The 17423-nt window shown below is 52.0% G+C and overlaps 5 protein-coding genes across 5 annotated transcripts; 4 read left to right on the top strand and 1 right to left on the bottom strand.

Moving 5' to 3' along the window:
- Positions 1–1005: 1005 nt before the first annotated feature.
- On the top strand, positions 1006–3088 carry QC761_711440 (uncharacterized protein; the record flags this gene model as incomplete). The annotated part of the gene is made up of 3 exons (XM_062882694.1): positions 1006–1094; positions 1192–2080; positions 2140–3088. The coding sequence occupies 3 exons, from the start codon at positions 1006–1008 to the stop codon at positions 2272–2274; spliced, it is 1113 nt and encodes a 370-aa protein (XP_062728762.1). The 3' UTR covers positions 2275–3088.
- Positions 3089–7016: 3928 nt separating this feature from the next.
- Positions 7017–10607, top strand: rhp26 (DNA repair protein rhp26; the record flags this gene model as incomplete). The annotated part of the gene is made up of 1 exon (XM_062882693.1): positions 7017–10607. The coding sequence occupies one exon, from the start codon at positions 7017–7019 to the stop codon at positions 10605–10607; it is 3591 nt and encodes a 1196-aa protein (XP_062728761.1).
- A 755-nt stretch (positions 10608–11362) lies between these two features.
- On the top strand, positions 11363–12079 carry QC761_711420 (uncharacterized protein; the record flags this gene model as incomplete). The annotated part of the gene is made up of 2 exons (XM_062882692.1): positions 11363–11554; positions 11645–12079. 2 exons carry the CDS (start codon positions 11363–11365, stop codon positions 12077–12079), a joined length of 627 nt encoding a protein of 208 aa, XP_062728760.1.
- A 37-nt stretch (positions 12080–12116) lies between these two features.
- On the bottom strand, positions 12117–14362 carry QC761_711410 (uncharacterized protein). Its single transcript, XM_062882691.1, has 3 exons — positions 13865–14362; positions 13083–13674; positions 12117–13014 (listed from the first exon to the last, which is right to left on the bottom strand). The coding sequence occupies exons 2-3, from the start codon at positions 13584–13586 to the stop codon at positions 12646–12648; spliced, it is 873 nt and encodes a 290-aa protein (XP_062728759.1). The 5' UTR covers positions 13587–13674; positions 13865–14362; the 3' UTR covers positions 12117–12645.
- Positions 14363–14441: 79 nt separating this feature from the next.
- On the top strand, positions 14442–17204 carry QC761_711400 (uncharacterized protein). The gene is given in 5 exon segments (XM_062882690.1): positions 14442–14883; positions 14958–15097; positions 15170–15743; positions 15804–16381; positions 16394–17204. 3 exon segments carry the CDS (start codon positions 15339–15341, stop codon positions 16416–16418), a joined length of 1008 nt encoding a protein of 335 aa, XP_062728758.1. The 5' UTR covers positions 14442–14883; positions 14958–15097; positions 15170–15338; the 3' UTR covers positions 16419–17204.
- Positions 17205–17423: the final 219 nt, after the last annotated feature.

Genomic DNA, 17423 nt, shown 5'->3' with positions numbered 1-17423 from the left:
CGCTGTTTCCTGTAAGCTCTCTGCCCTCCTAGCCTGGTCAGTAGGCTAGGCTGGCCTGGATGGTCTGCTATCCCCTTGACCCCAGCCCCTTTCTGCTCTTTTCCAGCAGATCTCGCACAAAGAGATGACAGACGGTAGCATCGTTGTCAAGTTTGGTTCGCAAGGCAAGTGCCGTTACTGCAGTGGACGAGAATCTCACTGAAGGACCTGGAGTCACTTGTCGTCATGCCCGTCTCCGCCTGCATGGTGGCCCTGTTTCACATTTTAATTCTCCATCGAGCTGGATGTTTAGTCTTCTTCCATGCGGTTTCCATCCCACGTCTCTCTTTGGGCCGTTTTGTTTCCCTAGTTCCCCCTCGTTGGTATGAGTCGGCCGGGGTCATTGAGTAGGATAGATTAGTCCTGTATTCATAACCCTGCCGGTCAAGCCAAGTACTCATGCCCCCGTCGTTGCATCATCAACTGCTGCCGGGGTGCAGTTTCTATATCCGGCAGCTAGACCATGGCATAAGATCCTCAAATTATGCTACCGTCATCGTTGGTCGAGGTAGCTCGGGCTCCACCTTTGCTCAGGAACGATCTGTTGTCAGGCACATGAGAAGTATCTAACGAATGCTTTAACTCTTGGACCCAAAGCAGGCAGGCAACAGGTACTAAACCCACACCCTCCCTCTCACTCTGCTACGCGGTACCGAATATCAGACGATATAATGCCAGTCATGCCCACTGCCGCTTGCTTTGGACTCTGAGTTCTCTGCCTGTATCTTTTCCAAACCATCGACCAAGAGTTGGACCGAACCGATCATTAGCAGCCAATGTCGAGACCGACGTAATACTATTTGACGCCTACCGCCCATAGCGAGATACCGCACACGCACACATATACTGTAGCTATCACACAGTAAGCTACCAAGAGGAGGGCCCACCCCCCAACACCAACGTGACCGACACAGCCTATCACCGAAGTCTTTCTGAACGAGCCCGCTCACCAGCAGCCACCACCACATGCGCCCTGGTTTTCCTCGACAACCAGGCTCTTTTCATCAGCGAGGAGAGCAAGTAGCAAGTCCCAGGTTTGACAGCAGCCATTTTGAGTGGGCACGAACAGCACCACACGCCAACCTCTCCGCCGAAGAAGCCCCGCGGGGCCCAGTTTCCTCCAATTCTTTCCATTCAGAATCCGGCGACCAGCCAGGGCGGCTCGCTCTGGCGGAACCCATGCATCGGAGGCACACTGGCGGGCAATTATCGCGTAGGACCGGATTACAATGTCGACTACTCGTCACAGGAGCCGCATACGGCCGAGCAGAGCCAAGCTCCGCATCCTTATGATACGCACCACCATCGCGGCTCGCTTCAGCACGCCGGGCCGCCGCCCCTCCATGAGCCGCCTCCCCATCAATCCCACCACGGCCTGCCACAGCACTATCCTGCCACTCACCAACATCACCCTCACCCTCACCCTCACCCAATTCTCACAGACCCATCCCACCTGGGCGGCCATCCGGGGGCGCGACATCTCGGCCACCCTGCCCATCCAGGGCCATCGCATTACGGCGCCGGCCCCTCTCCCCACAACGTCGTGCCCCCCCTCTACCCATCTCTAACCCCGACCCATGGGTCTACTGCCGGCGTGAAGCGTCAACGGCCTGATGATCTCGATCTTGCGGTTCCCGGCATATCGGAACTTGAACAGAATGAGCTGGATTCAATGCAGCAAACGCCCCTAGGCGCTGCCTATGCCCAAGCAACGGGAGTCCCGCCAGCACATCACCACCACCGGCTGCCAGACACAGGACCTCCGAACAAGTTGATGCGACGTGATGGGGAGAGCAGCATAGGAGCCGGAGCTCCGAGCGTGGTTGGGCAAGCTGGGATGCCAGCCCCAGCTCCCAGACCGAGGGGGCCTAAGCTGAAGTTTACGCCAGAGGATGATCAGCTCTTGATTGACTTGAAGGAGAACAAGAGCTTAACGTGGAAACAAATTGCGGACTTCTTCCCTGGTCGGTCAAGCGGGACATTGCAAGTGCGTTACTGCACCAAACTCAAGGCGAAGACAACACAGTGGACGGATGAAACGGTCAGCATCCCCCTTTGCACTCTGACAAGCAATGTCAGAAAAAGCTGACAGCAGTCTAGGATCAAAAACTCAAAACCGCTCTGCAAGATTACGAAAACGAAAAGTGGCGTATCGTTGCCAACAAAGTCGGCACCGGATTCACACCAGCTGCATGCCGCGAGAGGGCAGCACAGCTATCAGGCGAAGAGTTATAGCAATCAGCGTCTCCACCAGGAGCTCCAGCACCTGAGGGAGACACCACCGTTTACCCGTCACAACTCCAGTGACAGCATCCAGTACGACCCGTAGGGGCTTCCTTCCAGCTTCCACAGACACATTGTCCATATCGCCCATCGAACAGGGCCCGATCTAGGATTTACCTTCACATACACTGGATTTGCTTATCCACAGCCAATACCTTTTCATCTTCTTTACGCACTCTCGTGCTTCTTGATTTACTTTTCTTGTTAGCGGATGGATTTATGTTTAGGGGATGGGCTTGCTGTTTTGTTGGAACAGAAGCGGCGCTAATATTTGAGATACCCCGAAACCGCTGAAATTCTACAATTTTGTGCTCTGTTTTTCCTTTGTGGCATCTATTTCGTCCTACACATTTGTTTTAGCTTTTTTATGATATAGACTCGGTCGGATGGGTGGAAAGTTACGACATACACGACAGGCGCGCGACTATAGACTACGCAACGCCTACGACCGAGGAATGAGGCACGATTCCCGGGGGCAACGAAAGGGTAATATTTTGCATGGACGGACAAGAAGAGGATACACACGAGAGACAGGAGAGGACACAAGCGCAAGCTATGGACGAGCTAGGTGGATCCTCGGAGAGGATTGTCGCGTGCACAGAAGATATCCAAGGCCAGCTGTGTTTGGATCGGAACTTGAAAGCTGAAAAGGCAGTGGCATACATACTTCTACAATATTCTCTCCTAGGTGTTCTGATCAACCATGTTTACACTTTTTAAGACGGCATGGAGAAGGCCTTGTCTACATAATTGTATATTGTTTATTCCTCTTCAGAGTTCACATCCAGATGAAATCACGACAGTCAGATCCAACTAGAAGCATCTAGGAGTTGTTCATACGAAATAAGGCTTGCTCCGTGCGCTTCAACGGTTGCCAAGATAGGGCCGGCTGCCTAGGGTGTCTTAGGTATCTGGTGACAAATAGCTACATCATCACCTTTTACACCATTCCCCTCGGGATCTCCTTTGAGTATCTCGTCGCTGCACTGTATATTGAGCCTGTCACCCTCATAGCTACTCCGCATTCCCCGTCCGCTTCCAACATATGGATTCCGAGTCACAGAAAACCTCCACGTGCAGAGATGCAGTCGGCTGTTGCGGCACACCCCTGGAGGCAGGGTTGTGGAAGTTGGCCCCTGCTACAGCTTCGCCAAGTAGGTCTCGGAGAATTCGCCATATTCCCTCCCAACGAGGCTCGTCTCTGTCATGGTCTGGCTCCTTGGCAACAATATACGCGCAGTATGCATGACGTGCGGCAGACACATGTATCTGGAACTGAAACACTTGCCAACAATCACGATACGCCTTCTTGACCTTCCGTGGTCGAATCGGTTTCTGCTTCGCTTTTGGACAGCCACAGGAGCTACATCGCTTGGAGATCAGGACTGGACAGCACAGGGGTTGTTGGGCGCTGACAGGCAGGTTTTTTGCAGGAGGCGAGACCCCTGTTTCGGTAATACTCCGAGAAAAAAGCTCCTTTGCGCTGCTGATGCACCACTATCTCCCTGGATCCTGTTGTCAGTCACCTAGGTACCTAACCCAGTCAACCTTGGAACTGTCGTTCCCCCGCCCTCAGGTCATCTTTGTGCCTGGTTCATGGAGGTTGGCAGACCGCCACTGCCTTGGTCGGGGCACGGCATTACCTTCTCTGCGAAATTGCGTCCTGTAGTTTGGTTCACCAGTGATCGAGCAACACGCTCCACGAGAAACTCTCTGTGTAGCGCGATGGCGCCAAGGTTTCTATGCGTAACACCTCTCGGTTGGTTATGGGTCGTCCCGCGAGATGTGAGCGACAGGCTCCTCGGTGTACCAGATACCTGGCTTTGCCTGACCATACATGTTTCGACCTCGCCATCTACCGTCAAAACCTTTCCAGCCTTGCAATCTTGCTGCTCGTGCTACTTGTGGCTCTCTAACCAGCACTCTGAAAGCAACCGACAACTTTAATGAAGTATCGCACTGTCACCCAAGACAGGCGAGTTCGGTGTTTCTTTCTAAATAACGCTAAGATGGTTCCCATTCCTTCAACACCCAACTCCAAAGTACGGCCGAGATAACAAACTCCAGATACAGAGGATCATGGCCTCGCCCCCATTGCGACATCAGACGGGACGTGACCCAATCGGAGATTAATTTCTAATATACGGTCTTATGCTCCCCTCAGTGTGTTGGTCTCCCTCAGTAGGTGATTGGGATTGGTGAAGCTCATGGTATATCTCCAGGTGCCCTGAAGCGGTACCTGCTGAAGCCGCGCAGTTCTCTGCTGGCGGCTATTGCTCCTGGACGGCACATGCAGTGTAGAGGGCGGCTTACCCACTGACTTGGCAACCACACCATGCGGCCACCAAGCCCGCGATATCACTTGCGTCTCGTATAAATTGCGACTTGCTTCACCCGGTGGAGCAAACTGGCTGGGACCACGACCACAAGACAGAAGCAGTGTCAAAGCGCAGGTTGGTAGCCTGTGGCTCTTGGACCGACAGAAACACCACGCCAGTCATCTCAGATATTCTTAAGGATCTTGAGTTTATCCGATAGTGATACATGAGGGAAGGGTCTGCAGTTCTGTAAGCGCCAAGAACTCGCGATACCGGTTGACCCCGTCTATGCACTGCGGCAAAACCAGACAACGACATACTTACCACTTGCAGAAACCGAGACAGCTCGCACCATGACCGATCAAGAGACGACTGCACACAGAATTTGAGGAGGTTGGAGGGCCCCATCAGCAGCGCGCTTTTTTATCATTCTGTGGCAAGAGTGGAGTCGTGTTCTACCCCCAGACCCGGGCTATATCAGGCCGCTATATGAGGGTATATCAACAACCTTTAAGGCCGGAAAGAGCCTAACGCCATGATCAAAGGAGAAGGCAAAAGGGTACCGAGCGGGGAAACGGCGACGGTGTGTCGCAGAAAGGGCATCCCGATCAAAGCTTATCGAACTTTTCACAGGGTGTGTATCACACCACCAGCCAGCCAGTCCGTTAACATTTTCCTCCTCGCCGCCCCTGAAGTACGAAGATAACATGGTGAGGGACTCCAGAGTCGGAACAACTTTACCCGTATACCATGCGTAAAAGACAGATCGATCCTCCCTACTAAGTTGCGACCCAACAGCAAGAGAACTCGATACCTCATGTTATCCGGCCCGTGAAACGAGCAATCGCAAAGGGCGGTGAGGTAGGAGAGAGTGACTGCACACCAAGAACCCCCTCTCAGCGCCTCGTCTGCCTGTTTGAGAAGGAGACTTCGCAGATGAGCCTTCGTGTTCTGCGGCTATTGGACCACCCTGATTTCTAATGCCTTCGCTCTTGTAGCGGGGTTTCCACAGGAGCCCACCGGGGGAAAGGAAGGGCAGGACGCCGACGAATGACGAGGGCAGAACACATGAGTGGGAGGTGATGAGTGGAAAATTTCTCTGCTAGTGTGAGACGACCACCCGCTTTGGTCAAGGTTCCAGGTTTTCTGGCCGGAGAAGACGGTACAAACGGTACATCCCTTACCAAAGACTCCACGGGTCTCCGCCCCTGGATTCTACCTGTGTAAGGGCAGTCAATGCCTTTAACGAGAACGGTGCGGGTGGGCGATAGACACGCATGGTGTGGTGTACAGCTTTCATGGTTTCGTGGATCTCATGGCGGCAATGCCCCCATCTCTTGCAACCTCACCCTTGCGTCCCAAGGGCTACTGTTTCATCAAGTCCAGAGCCCAGAACGGGCAGCAATCAAGAGTCTTGGTATCTGGCTTGTCTTCTTGACACGAAAATCTCCCGCTCTCTCATCCCATAGGATAGCATGCTTGCCAGACATCAGTGTAACCAATCTTCCTGGAGATCTCAGTAAGCCATGTAGGACGTCTCGGTGATATTGCCTAGGGGAGACCATTATGCATCGAGTATGTTTTGCTAAGTTGACACATTCTATGGCATGCTTTCAGCTGTGTACGGATAACTGACGATCATGACTGGCTGTCTAGAACTATACCTTGTTTTGGACATTCTCATTTGTGCGCCTGTATAGGTAGATCCAGATTTGTTCCTTGCAGATATGCTTGTATAAGTGGTTTGATATTGGCTAGTCTTCAAAAGCCTTGCGTTGCTCTGAACAGCAGTTTTCCAAATGTCAGATTACCAGCCACACTTTTGATATTGATGCTCGCGGGCCGCCCACGATCCTTGAAAGCTTTTCTACTCCTCGTAGTTTCGCAATGGTCTAAAGACACGGTAGTGATGGTCGAGAAAGTTGGAAGTATAAAACGATATCCAGCTAAATGACCAACATAGGATGAGTTGTCGTTGAGATTGACGTCGAGCAAGGATGTTGAACGTTGAAGTCGGCCCCCTCCCCTGAACCCTTGCCAAGGCTCCACTTTGGCCTCACAGGGCTGAGCTAAGCAAGATGCACGCAATTTAGGTCACATGATCGCGCGGTGTTTCGATGCGCGCGACTGAGTGGATTCGATGCGTCATTTGCTCCCATGGCGACTTCTAGGCAGGAGGTCCGTCGTACAGTGAACGGCATCTTTTGAGCAACAACTTCCACCTAATTTTTTGTCGCAGTTAGAATGGCAAGTACCATCCAGTCTCATTGCACTTGAAATCTTGTTTTCCTCCTTTGATTGCTTCAGAAACGCCATCATTCACTCCACCTCGAAGGTCACGAAATTGGCTTTGCAGATCGCAAATTGCCATCCGCAATGCCGCCAAAATACAGCGTCATTATGAGCCCCCCAGAGGCGGAAAGCCCCGATGCGGCCGGTGATGCCTCGCAAGAAATACCACAAACCGACAAACCGAATTCGCTATCGACCAAAGAATCCAACGCCGCCATCGAAAGCACAATGGAGAACCCCGTCCCCGACCTTGCCGCCCCCAATCTCGATGACGAAGCTTCCGCCCTTGCTCACCTTACCGAAAACGTCCGTGACCAAGACGAACTAGAACGCGACATTACCCTCCAAGCCAACGCGGCCCTTATCGAAGCCGAAGACACTCGCGACAGGAAGCGTATCGAGAAAGCCCAGATCCAAAAAGTGAGGCTGGAAAACCAGCGAAAGACCCAACAGGCCAAACTCACTTCTGGCCGCCTCACGCCTGCCAACAGGCTTAGGATTCAGAAGGAAATCACCCGGCTGGACTCTGAGATTGAGATTTGTGAGCAAGATGTTAGGGACTTTGAGACCAGGATTGAGGCTAGACATCAGGAGGGAGCAGCAGAGACACAGTCCAAAGGGGCCGGAGCGGTGGGTGGAAGGCTTCCCAATGAGACGCAAAGAGAATATTTGATCAGGACTGGCAAAATCACCCCATTCGCGACGTTTGGTGGACCGAGACCAGATGGGGTGGAAGGAGAACTCGCTGATGCGATTATTGAAGCTGAAGACGAGGCTGTTGCGGAGGAAATCGAGGAGCAGGTCGGGGACGGGCCGCGAAGTCATCAAAATCTAAGGAGGCCAGGGTTTGCAGAGGAGACCGAGAACAGTTCAACGGCCGAGTTGGAGTTTTCGCTACGGCCTAGAAAGAAGAGGAGAGTAGTGCAGGAGGTCGAAGGAGGATCCGATGACGAATTTGAGCCTGAAGACGGTGCCAGAGATGATGAGGAGGACGAGTCTTTGGAGGATGATTTCGACATGACCGACACAACTCTAAAGAAAAAGAGGAAAAGGGGGAAAGGTGTCGCCACTGCGGCGGATGGCGTTGGTGAGGAAAAGGTCGATTTGAGCAACATTGACGACGGTAATGAAGCTGTGTATCAGGCCCGATTGGAAGATTGGGTCAAGCGAAGAAGTCGTGCAAGGCGAGCCCGCCAGCTCAGACTGGGTCAAGAGGTTGAGAGCGAGTGGGACGGCGAGGAAGAGTGGTTCAAGCCTTCTCCCGACGAATCTGACCATCAATTTGAGAATGGAATGAAGCTCCCGGGTGACATTTACCCTTCGCTTTTCGATTACCAAAAGACAGGTGTTCAATGGCTGGCTGAGTTGTATGCTCAGCAGGTGGGTGGCATCGTCGGCGATGAGATGGGACTCGGTAAAACAGTACAGCTGATCTCGTTCGTGGCGGCTTTACATTACAGCAAGATGTTGAACAAGCCAGTCATTGTAGTTGCACCGGCAACCGTTCTGCGGCAGTGGGTCAACGAGTTTCATCGCTGGTGGCCACCTCTCCGCGTGTCGATTCTGCACTCTTCAGGCAGTGGAATGTTCAACGTCCTTGATGAGGGCAAAAGGGAAGATGTGGAGGATAACTGGGATACGAAAAGTCCCGCCAAATCCAGCAAGGCAGCGAAGAAGATTGTAGACAAAGTGGTGAAACACGGCCATGTGCTGGTCACCACTTATGCCGGTCTCCAAACCTATGGCGATGTTTTGATCCCCGTGGAATGGGGTTATGCTGTTTTGGACGAGGGTCACAAGATTCGGAATCCCAACACTGCAATCACAATCTACTGCAAGGAGCTCCGAACACCAAACAGGATCATCTTATCTGGCACACCAATGCAAAATAATCTCACAGAGCTCTGGTCACTCTTCGATTTCATTTTTCCTATGCGCCTCGGGACCCTGGTTTCGTTCCGGACTCAGTTCGAAGTCCCCATCAAACTCGGAGGTTACGCTAATGCGACCAATCTTCAGATCATGACAGCACAAAAATGCGCCGAGACACTCAAAGAGGCCATCAGCCCGTATCTCCTTCAACGTCTCAAGGTAGACGTTGCTGCGGATCTACCGAAAAAGAGCGAACAGGTTCTGTTTTGCAAGCTCTCTAAGCCCCAGCGGGAGGCCTACGAGCTCTTTCTCAAGTCGGACGAAATGGCATCGATCCTTGATAGGAGCCGTCAGTCGCTTTATGGTATTGATATTCTTCGCAAGATCTGTAATCATCCAGATCTGCTGAATCCCCGACTCAAGAATGAGCCTGGATATCTCTGGGGGAGCGTTGAGAAGTCAGGCAAGATGGCAGTCGTCCAGTCTCTGCTACCGATGTGGAAACGACTCGGACACAAGACACTGTTATTCTGCCAGGGCACACAAATGCTAGACATCATTGAGGCTTTTGTTCAGCGGCTGGACGATGTGAGGTATCTGCGCATGGATGGCAAAACACCAATAAAGCAGCGCCAAACCCTCGTCGACCAGTTCAACAACGATCCAAGTCTTGACGTGTTCTTGCTAACAACCAAGGTCGGCGGACTAGGGGTGAACTTGACAGGTGCTAACCGAGTCATCATCTTTGATCCCGACTGGAATCCGTCTACGGACGTACAAGCACGGGAGAGAGCGTGGAGATTGGGTCAGAAGAGGGAGGTGACTATTTACCGCCTGATGACGGCTGGTACGATTGAGGAGAAGATCTATCATCGCCAGATTTTCAAGCAATTTCTGTCCAACAAGGTACTCAAAGACTCGAAACAACAGACCAACTTCAACCTCAACGATTTGCATGATCTTTTCAGTCTCAGCTCGTATGAAGACGGCATGACAGAGACGAGCCAGCTGTTCAAGGGAAGTGAAGCCAAGAACTTTATGAAATCCGGACCCAAGGAGCTTCTTATACCTGGGCAGGATAGGGTTCTGCTCGGCCCTTCTGCAAAGAAGGCAGCTGCTCGTGAAGTCGCCTCCGTTACGGTCAAGGCTGAGCCCCAGGATGACGGTGAAAACGACCTCCGCAATATTGAGGGGGTAGCTAGTCTGGAGACATTCAAAGCAGAATCCGACCCACCAGCCAATGAAGAGGATCGCCTGATGGAAGGACTTTTCGCGAGGTCGGTCCACAGTGCCTTGGAGCACGATAAGATTATGAACGGCAAAAAGACTGTGAGGGCGGACAAGAAGATGATTCAGCAGGAAGCCAACAGGATCGCCGCTCAAGCTGCTCTCAGTCTTCGACGCGCAGGCGAGCAAGCCCGCAACGTGCCTATTGGCACCGTGACATGGACAGGTGAGGTAGGAGAGGCTGGCCGACCAGTGCAACCACGTAGACGTATTGCGCCAGGTTCGGCCATCATCCGAAATGCTGGTGCGAGTGGTTCGAGACCAGGAACTCCCAATGCCCAGCCAGCACCAGACAGGACGCTTCGAGCCAAGGACTTTGAAAAGATGATTCCTGCCTTTATCAAGCGCCATGGTGGTCAGGTCGTCTCTAAGCTTTTGGTGGATCATTTCAATCAGTATTGTACAGGTACTCGTCAGGCGGAAGAGTTCAAGATTGCGCTTGGGAAGGTGGCCCAGATGGATAAGAAGGGAACCAGTATGCGAGCTACTTGGTCTCTCAAGCCCGATTTTCAGTGAAACTCAAAGAAGAGGAAGGCATTGAATTATAGCATTCATGGCCAAATAATGGTTATCGCAGTTTCAGGGGTGAAAATATTCACGGTTATGGGTATGATATGGTGGCGAATCTGGGTTGAGCAGGCGGTTAACATGGGCATCTGATATCAGGGTTTTAGCGATAGCGGCTGGATTTCATGGAGTTACCAATGTAATATCATACACCTTTTGTCCCAAGGCGTGAAAATACAATATGTGCCCCATATCAAGAGAAGTCGCTGAGCATTTCCAGTAATAGAGGTTTGTCATTGTAAGTCCAGAAGGGGATACCGCGCGGTGACTGGGGCTAATGTGAGGGGATTGGGGTTGCTAATTGCTTACCAAATCACCACCACCCCCCCTATTGGTAACAATGATCTTTGAGGTCTCAAGTCCGAAAGAGCGCGACCACAGTCTGACTCAATCGTGGCTCAGAACTGGACAATTACCAATTTATCTGAAGACACTGATTCCTTCTCGAGACCTTTGAGTCATTTGTGCAGAAAACAATTTCTTGGTGCGCTGGATGCCCGGATGAGAACCACTGTCATTGTGCTGAGCCGCAGGACAAGCAGGGTATTTTCCACAGCCTCACTTCGTTTCAATCTCTGTTGCAGGTTCAGAGTCTGTAGAGCGTCTATTACTTATATCCAGTGCCTGGGCTAACATCATGCGCAGATCGAGCATTACATCAAACCACCAAGCTCAACAACCCGCCAACACACAGATTGCCCAACATGGCAGACACAGAGCAAGCAAAGGCTGCTGTAAATACAGATGAATCAACCACTCAGACTTCATCTCCCCAGCCAACCACTCCTACTGCCAATGACGATGCGTCGTCCACTGCAACAACTTCGTCACTGCCGCCACTGTCACCAACCGAGTTCAAAATCTACAACCGCTTAGCTGAACAAATGAAGTACTTTGTAAGCTTGTTCATATTTTTCCATACCCTTGTTTGTTTCAGTCTATTCCCTCACATACTCATCTCTCATTTTCCCTTCTTATCTCTCCAGCACGACCACTTTGTAGGAATGTGGACAATCCTCTACACAGCCTGCGTCAACTCCCGCCGCCCCCAAAACATGTCCCTCAAGCAGTTCCTCGACGAGGGCCTCCGGCTGGTCCGCTACCTCGAGTCTCACCACTCCATCGAGGAGACCCACCTCTACCCCATCCTGGCCAAGAAGATGCCCCAGTTCAAGGCCGGCAAGAGCAACAAGCTGCTGAGGCAGCACGAGCTGATCCACGAGGGGATGGACCAGCTGCACGAGTACATCCTCATGTGCAAGAGCCGCGAGGTCGACTTGGAGCTGTCGGTCCTCAAGGAAAAGATGGACACCTGGGGGGAGGTGCTGATGAAGCATCTGGATGACGAGGTCAAGGAGCTGGAGGCGGAGACGATGAGGAAGTACTGGACGTTGGAGGAGATGAGGGCGATTCCTATCTAAAGAATCTTTTTTTTTCGTCAAAACGTTTCAACAGAACATACACGCGGTAGTCTAAACCAAGACAGTAAACATATATCCATCTTATTTTCATCTTTCTTGCCCCCCAAGACCAAAACCTCGAGCTCAGGTCCCAAAGTCTAGGGAAAATAGATGATTCATGAACAAATCGAGAGAAAAATAAATAAAAATAAAAACCAACCAAAATTGTGCAAATCAGGTATCCAACCACCCCTCCACCTTTCCTTTCAAGACAAACACAAAGAATAAATAACTCCCTTCTGAAAGCAAGGATTCCTGCTTCTCGCCAACCGAAAATACAGAATCTCGCTCGCGCTCGAACACATCACACACGCATACACATGTATCATCGTAACTAAAAAATATCCATCCAGCCAACCATCATTGTCCTTTCCAATCCTCCCGCCCCACTGACACTAGACATGTGCCCCTTCCCCCTTTTATTCAGACATATTCCAGAGATATACGAGAGAAGCGGTCACACGTTTTCCTCTTTGGCAGGCACATCACGGTTCCCTCGATAGCTTTATTATGTAACCCCCAAAAATTTAGTAAGGGGGGTTGGGGCCGAGAGGGGGGTAATCCTCAGGGCGGCCCAGAGTCGAGGGGGCACCGCTGGGGCCGGGAGCGCGGCCCTCACCAAAGTGCTTCTTGCGGAGGGCCGCCAGGCGCTTCTTCTTGGTGATGGTGTTGATGTAGGTGCCGATGATGAAGGACACAAGGTTGAAGAAGGGCAACCATGTGTGCTCGGGCAGGAACTTCTGGGCAAAGGCCAGGCAGAGAGGCGAGGTGATCCAGCTCACCTTCATCACCTTCCAGAAGCCAACCTTGACCGTGGCCTTTACTTGGTGGAAGTTCTTGGCACCCGCGATCAAGGCCATGGCGACGAGGTAGACGGTGTTTTGGATGGGGGCAATCTTGAAGAAACAACTGTGGTTAGCACATCATGGCCTGATTCAACATAACCGTGTCATAGGAGACCTACAATCAAATTGCTGACGAGAATCTGCAAGATCTTGGCACGCAGGCTGGTACGGCCGCTGAAGGTCTTCTGCAAGAGCCAGATCAAAAAGTGGCCGAGGGGAGCGCTGACAAGTGCGCCATAGGTGGCCATCTTGGGCACGCGGGATGTGAAGTAGTTGCCATGCTTGTTGCGGTCCTTGGCCAGCCACGATGCGATTAACTCCTGAGCGCCAGCGAGCGTGCCGGCCGTGAGCATCTTGGTCCGCAGAGGGTTGGTCTCTAGTTGGCGGAGGTAGGCAGCGAGGTAACCCTTTGTCCCAGCATTCTTTCTGCCGCCGGTGAGGGCAGTACCGACGACGGCCGAGATGGGATGCTTTCCAGTGGTGCCGGGAAGGTCGCCGTGGGCAGCCTCGGCGATGGCGGCGGCGGTGCTGCCCACGAAGCCAACATCCTTCTTGCTCACGCTCTTGGCGGCATCGGTGATGGTCTGCTGAACGGTGTCCCGCTCAATCTTGATGGACGACATGGTCGGCGCGGTCAAATCGGCATCTAGCTATATGTATAACTCGTTCGGTGTCGCGGCGGCGGCGCACAGTTCGGTGTCGGCGGTCTGTCTACCTTGTGCCCAGGTCAACGCTTTGTTTACAACAGTGGAGAGAGTACGGGGGCAACAGGGCGGGTCTCGAATCCCGATGACGACGGCTGCAAGTCAAACGAAAACGGAGGCGCGTCGCAGCTGGAGGAGAAAGCCAATTGGGCTTGGAAATGACAAATGCTCTGGGGTGGACAAAAAGAACAACTCACCAGTGTGATGCAGGAAAGGTACGGTGAAGAGGATCGAGGAGAGATGGCCGTCGTCGCGAAATCTCGGCTTGCACCAGCTCGGGAAACGGGGAGGCTGGTTTTTTGGATCGGATTGGGGCGCTGGGGGGGAGCAGACGAGCTCTTCCCCCATCAACGGGCGTCGCGACAGGGGCCCACCTTCAAGACAGGCGTGTGGGGACCTGAATGCAGACCACAGGGGACGCCGCTGATTGGCTGTTCTTCCCATGGCCCGAGGCTTTTGTTTTCCCCCACAGCTGCTGAGAGCGACAGCAACCACAAGACAACAGCACACGGCAACGTCTGATCCCTGCCCATTCATCCCTGTCGCTCTCACTGCTTCCTCCAGATCTCAGCTCGTCTGGGCCAGTCATCCAGACCACCAGCACCACGCCTTGACGCACAGGGTTTCGGGATGTCCAAAATGTCTGATTGGCTGTGACATGACCATTTGGCACTGCTATCCGACGAAGAAGTCAGCAATGGAATGAACGGAAGCTGTGGGAAAGCTTCCTCGGTAGCTCCACTGCCAGCCTTAAATGGCGACAACACAGCCCCGGTTTTTCATGAGCCGCATGCCATCCATGTCTTGGACCTTTAAGTTCACCTCCACCTCATCCACAATGGACATCTTCTGCGTGTACAAGTATCTAGTGGTTTTCTAGAAGGCTTGTTCCATCACATCAATCTAGATACTCTGCACATGTGTAGTCAGGCTCGGATAGGCATGAACGACACTCACTCCCCTCCACATCTCCACCTACACACCTCGTAGGTCAGAGAAGAGAAGACCCCGCTACAGACTCACCAAACTCTCAAGGTAGGCAGACCGAACGGATGAATTGTGTGTGTATTTGTGGCCTTGAGCTGGTGACATCCCAGCCATGCCCGATGTAGTACAAAACGGATGGCAATGTTGAGTTCTGTTTCAAGGAGGCAACCGGGAGTTAAATACATTAGGATCATGTCAAGCAAAGCAGAAGAAAAGGAACTCATCGCAGGTAGGTGTTGTATTTCTCTGGTGATGATAGGTGTTTTATCTGAGTTCTGATGTCAAGCTTTGGTCGTGGGAAAGAGCGTTTGCCCATCTCCCCACCTTCCCGTTCACCTGGGTCTTGGTGGCTTTGGCTCTAGGCTTGAGGTGGAGAAGAAGGAAGGCGCGATGGATGGAAGCTTTGAATGGTTTTCCAGTTTGTGCTCCTGCCAATCCTAAAGGTAAGCAAACGCGATGAATATTACTGGCTAAGGGACTGCTCGGCTTTCCAAGCTCACGCCTGCGACCTTCAGGTGAGTCTGCCTGGCTCCGGAATCTATGGCTGTCTCCGCCGAAATCGTCAGCGACTTGACTGCTTCCGTCATAATCCATAATAATAAAAAAGCCGAGCAAGCTCGCTAGCGTTGTTTCTGTAATCTGGATGCCATCTTCAGGCCTCTTCCTTCATCGCTATTCGACAACATGAGCACCATACCCCCATCAAAGCCACCCCCGGGCTTCTCAGGCCGACCACAACAACGGCAGAGCCCCCCTTATGGTGATAATGATGATGAGGGAAAGGGGAAGCAGAGAGTGTTGCCTCGTAACCTCGCGCTGTCAAACTACGATCCCCAGGCCGTGCCCGTACGTCCGCACGATATGAGCATCCCACTCTCAAGCCTCACAGCCTACCAGCTCAGACCTCCAGCTCGACTCTCCCGCGCCTGGAGGCCAAACTGCCACCATTCCGTCATGTCAACACTGTACCAGGTCAACGAGCGATTCAAGTGTGATAGCTGCAAGAGGTCTCACCCATTTGGGTGGCTGTATCGCTGTGTCATGGACCGAGAACCTCTGATTATTGGGATAAAAGAACTCGGTTTTCAGGTATGTGCCTTTTCACTCAAACTCACACACAGAATCATTTGTTAACATAAACCCCCCAAGATTGCCTTTGATCAACTGGGCCACAACTTTTCCCAGCAAATGACACTCGGCAAACACGGCGCAGACGCACGAAGCGAAAAGTACAGCTTCTTGGACGAAATATCACAGGAGCAACTCTGGAACTACACTCCAGAAGAGTTGAAGGAGATTCTCGCCCAACGCGACCACGTCCTGGACGTGATAACTGACGAGCGTCTTCGGGACCAGGACTTCAACAATCAGTACGGGTTCAAATACCCCGATGACGACCGTCCTTGGATGCCGGACCCCAAGTATGAGTGTCAGCACAAAGTCTGTCACAGATGCCACCCTATCGGTAGACAAAAGTCCTGGGTTAGTCTGGATGGTGTTTTGAACGGAGATATACCTCCCACTATAGCCACTGGGTATTCGTTCAGCCAAGTGAAAATGAGGCCATGTGTCGATGTGGAGACTGTAAAGAACTTGGGATGTCGGCCTGTTCCACTGGTAAGTCCATTCTCTTATTATCCCATGTACCCTGAGATTCCACTGACGTATTCCCATGAACCAGCCCCGTGGCCACAAAGCCCGTGCCCCTGTCGCTTCTTCTTCTTCTTCTTCTTCTTCTTCGGTCTCACCCAACGAGATCATTGATGACCACGTCATGACGGAATCGACAGGCATGGTTTACGATCAGGATACTGGGGATCCGATTGCCTCCATCTCGACTTTTGGCCCTCCGGTACTAGCCTCGCCACCAACGACAGCCGAGCCAGTCTTCTCCGTCGACTTGGATGGCCTATGGACTCGTATCACGGCCCCGGGCTACACCACTTCCGTTAAGGATGACGATAACGAATCCGAGACTGATCTGTCCTCATCCTTTGAACACGCCGAGCACAACAAAATAGATGCGGAAGAGGCCAATGGGATGGACATCTTTGGATCTGAACCTTTGGAGGTTATCGAGGGGGTGGCCTTGACCGAGGAGGCTGTTGAGTTCGGGACTGCAGATATTGTTGTCACAACGACAGCTAATGGTGCTGCAGAAACTACAGGGCTGACAACCCCGACTCTGGGGGTACCCCCGGGTTTGAGCCCCATTTCAGGAATGTCCAACGAGCAGTAATGGGGGAGGTATTCACAGCTGAATATCTCACGTTGTAGGAGCAGAAGCAGTAGAGCGAGTGGAACAGCTAGTGGGCTGAACTAGCTGTGTTGCATGCATAAAGGTTATGTCATTTCTTTTTCTCAAATGGCAATTTGTTCACCCCTTGTCATGTTGGGTTATAGGGGCCGGATCTTTCAGCGTATGGGGGATACCCTTTTTACAGCGTTGTATTTCTCGCTTTTGGGTGGCTATTTGCTATGAATGATTAGGCAGAGCCCCTTGCTTGTTTTTTAAGATGACAGACAACAATCGATAATGCAATATGCCACTTGCCATCCGGTGTCAAACATGCAATCCAAGAGACAACAATCGTACAAATAAATGTTATTCTTAAATTCAACATCGAGTTCAGTGTTGGGTTTCCATCTATTTTAAAAACATCAAATTATCAACCATGATATAAACCGTCATCAAGGTTCCCCATGCACAACGGCTCTCCTGAGAGGGCCTCTGGTCGATTTTGTTGTGTTTTATCCTGTCCCAATCAT

This window comes from Podospora bellae-mahoneyi, chromosome 7, assembly GCF_035222275.1.
Source record: "Podospora bellae-mahoneyi strain CBS 112042 chromosome 7, whole genome shotgun sequence".
In the NCBI taxonomy this organism is placed as follows: domain Eukaryota; kingdom Fungi; phylum Ascomycota; class Sordariomycetes; order Sordariales; family Podosporaceae; genus Podospora; species Podospora bellae-mahoneyi.
The sequence above is the reverse complement of the archived record's forward strand: the minus strand, read 5'-3'. Positions and strand labels throughout refer to the sequence as shown.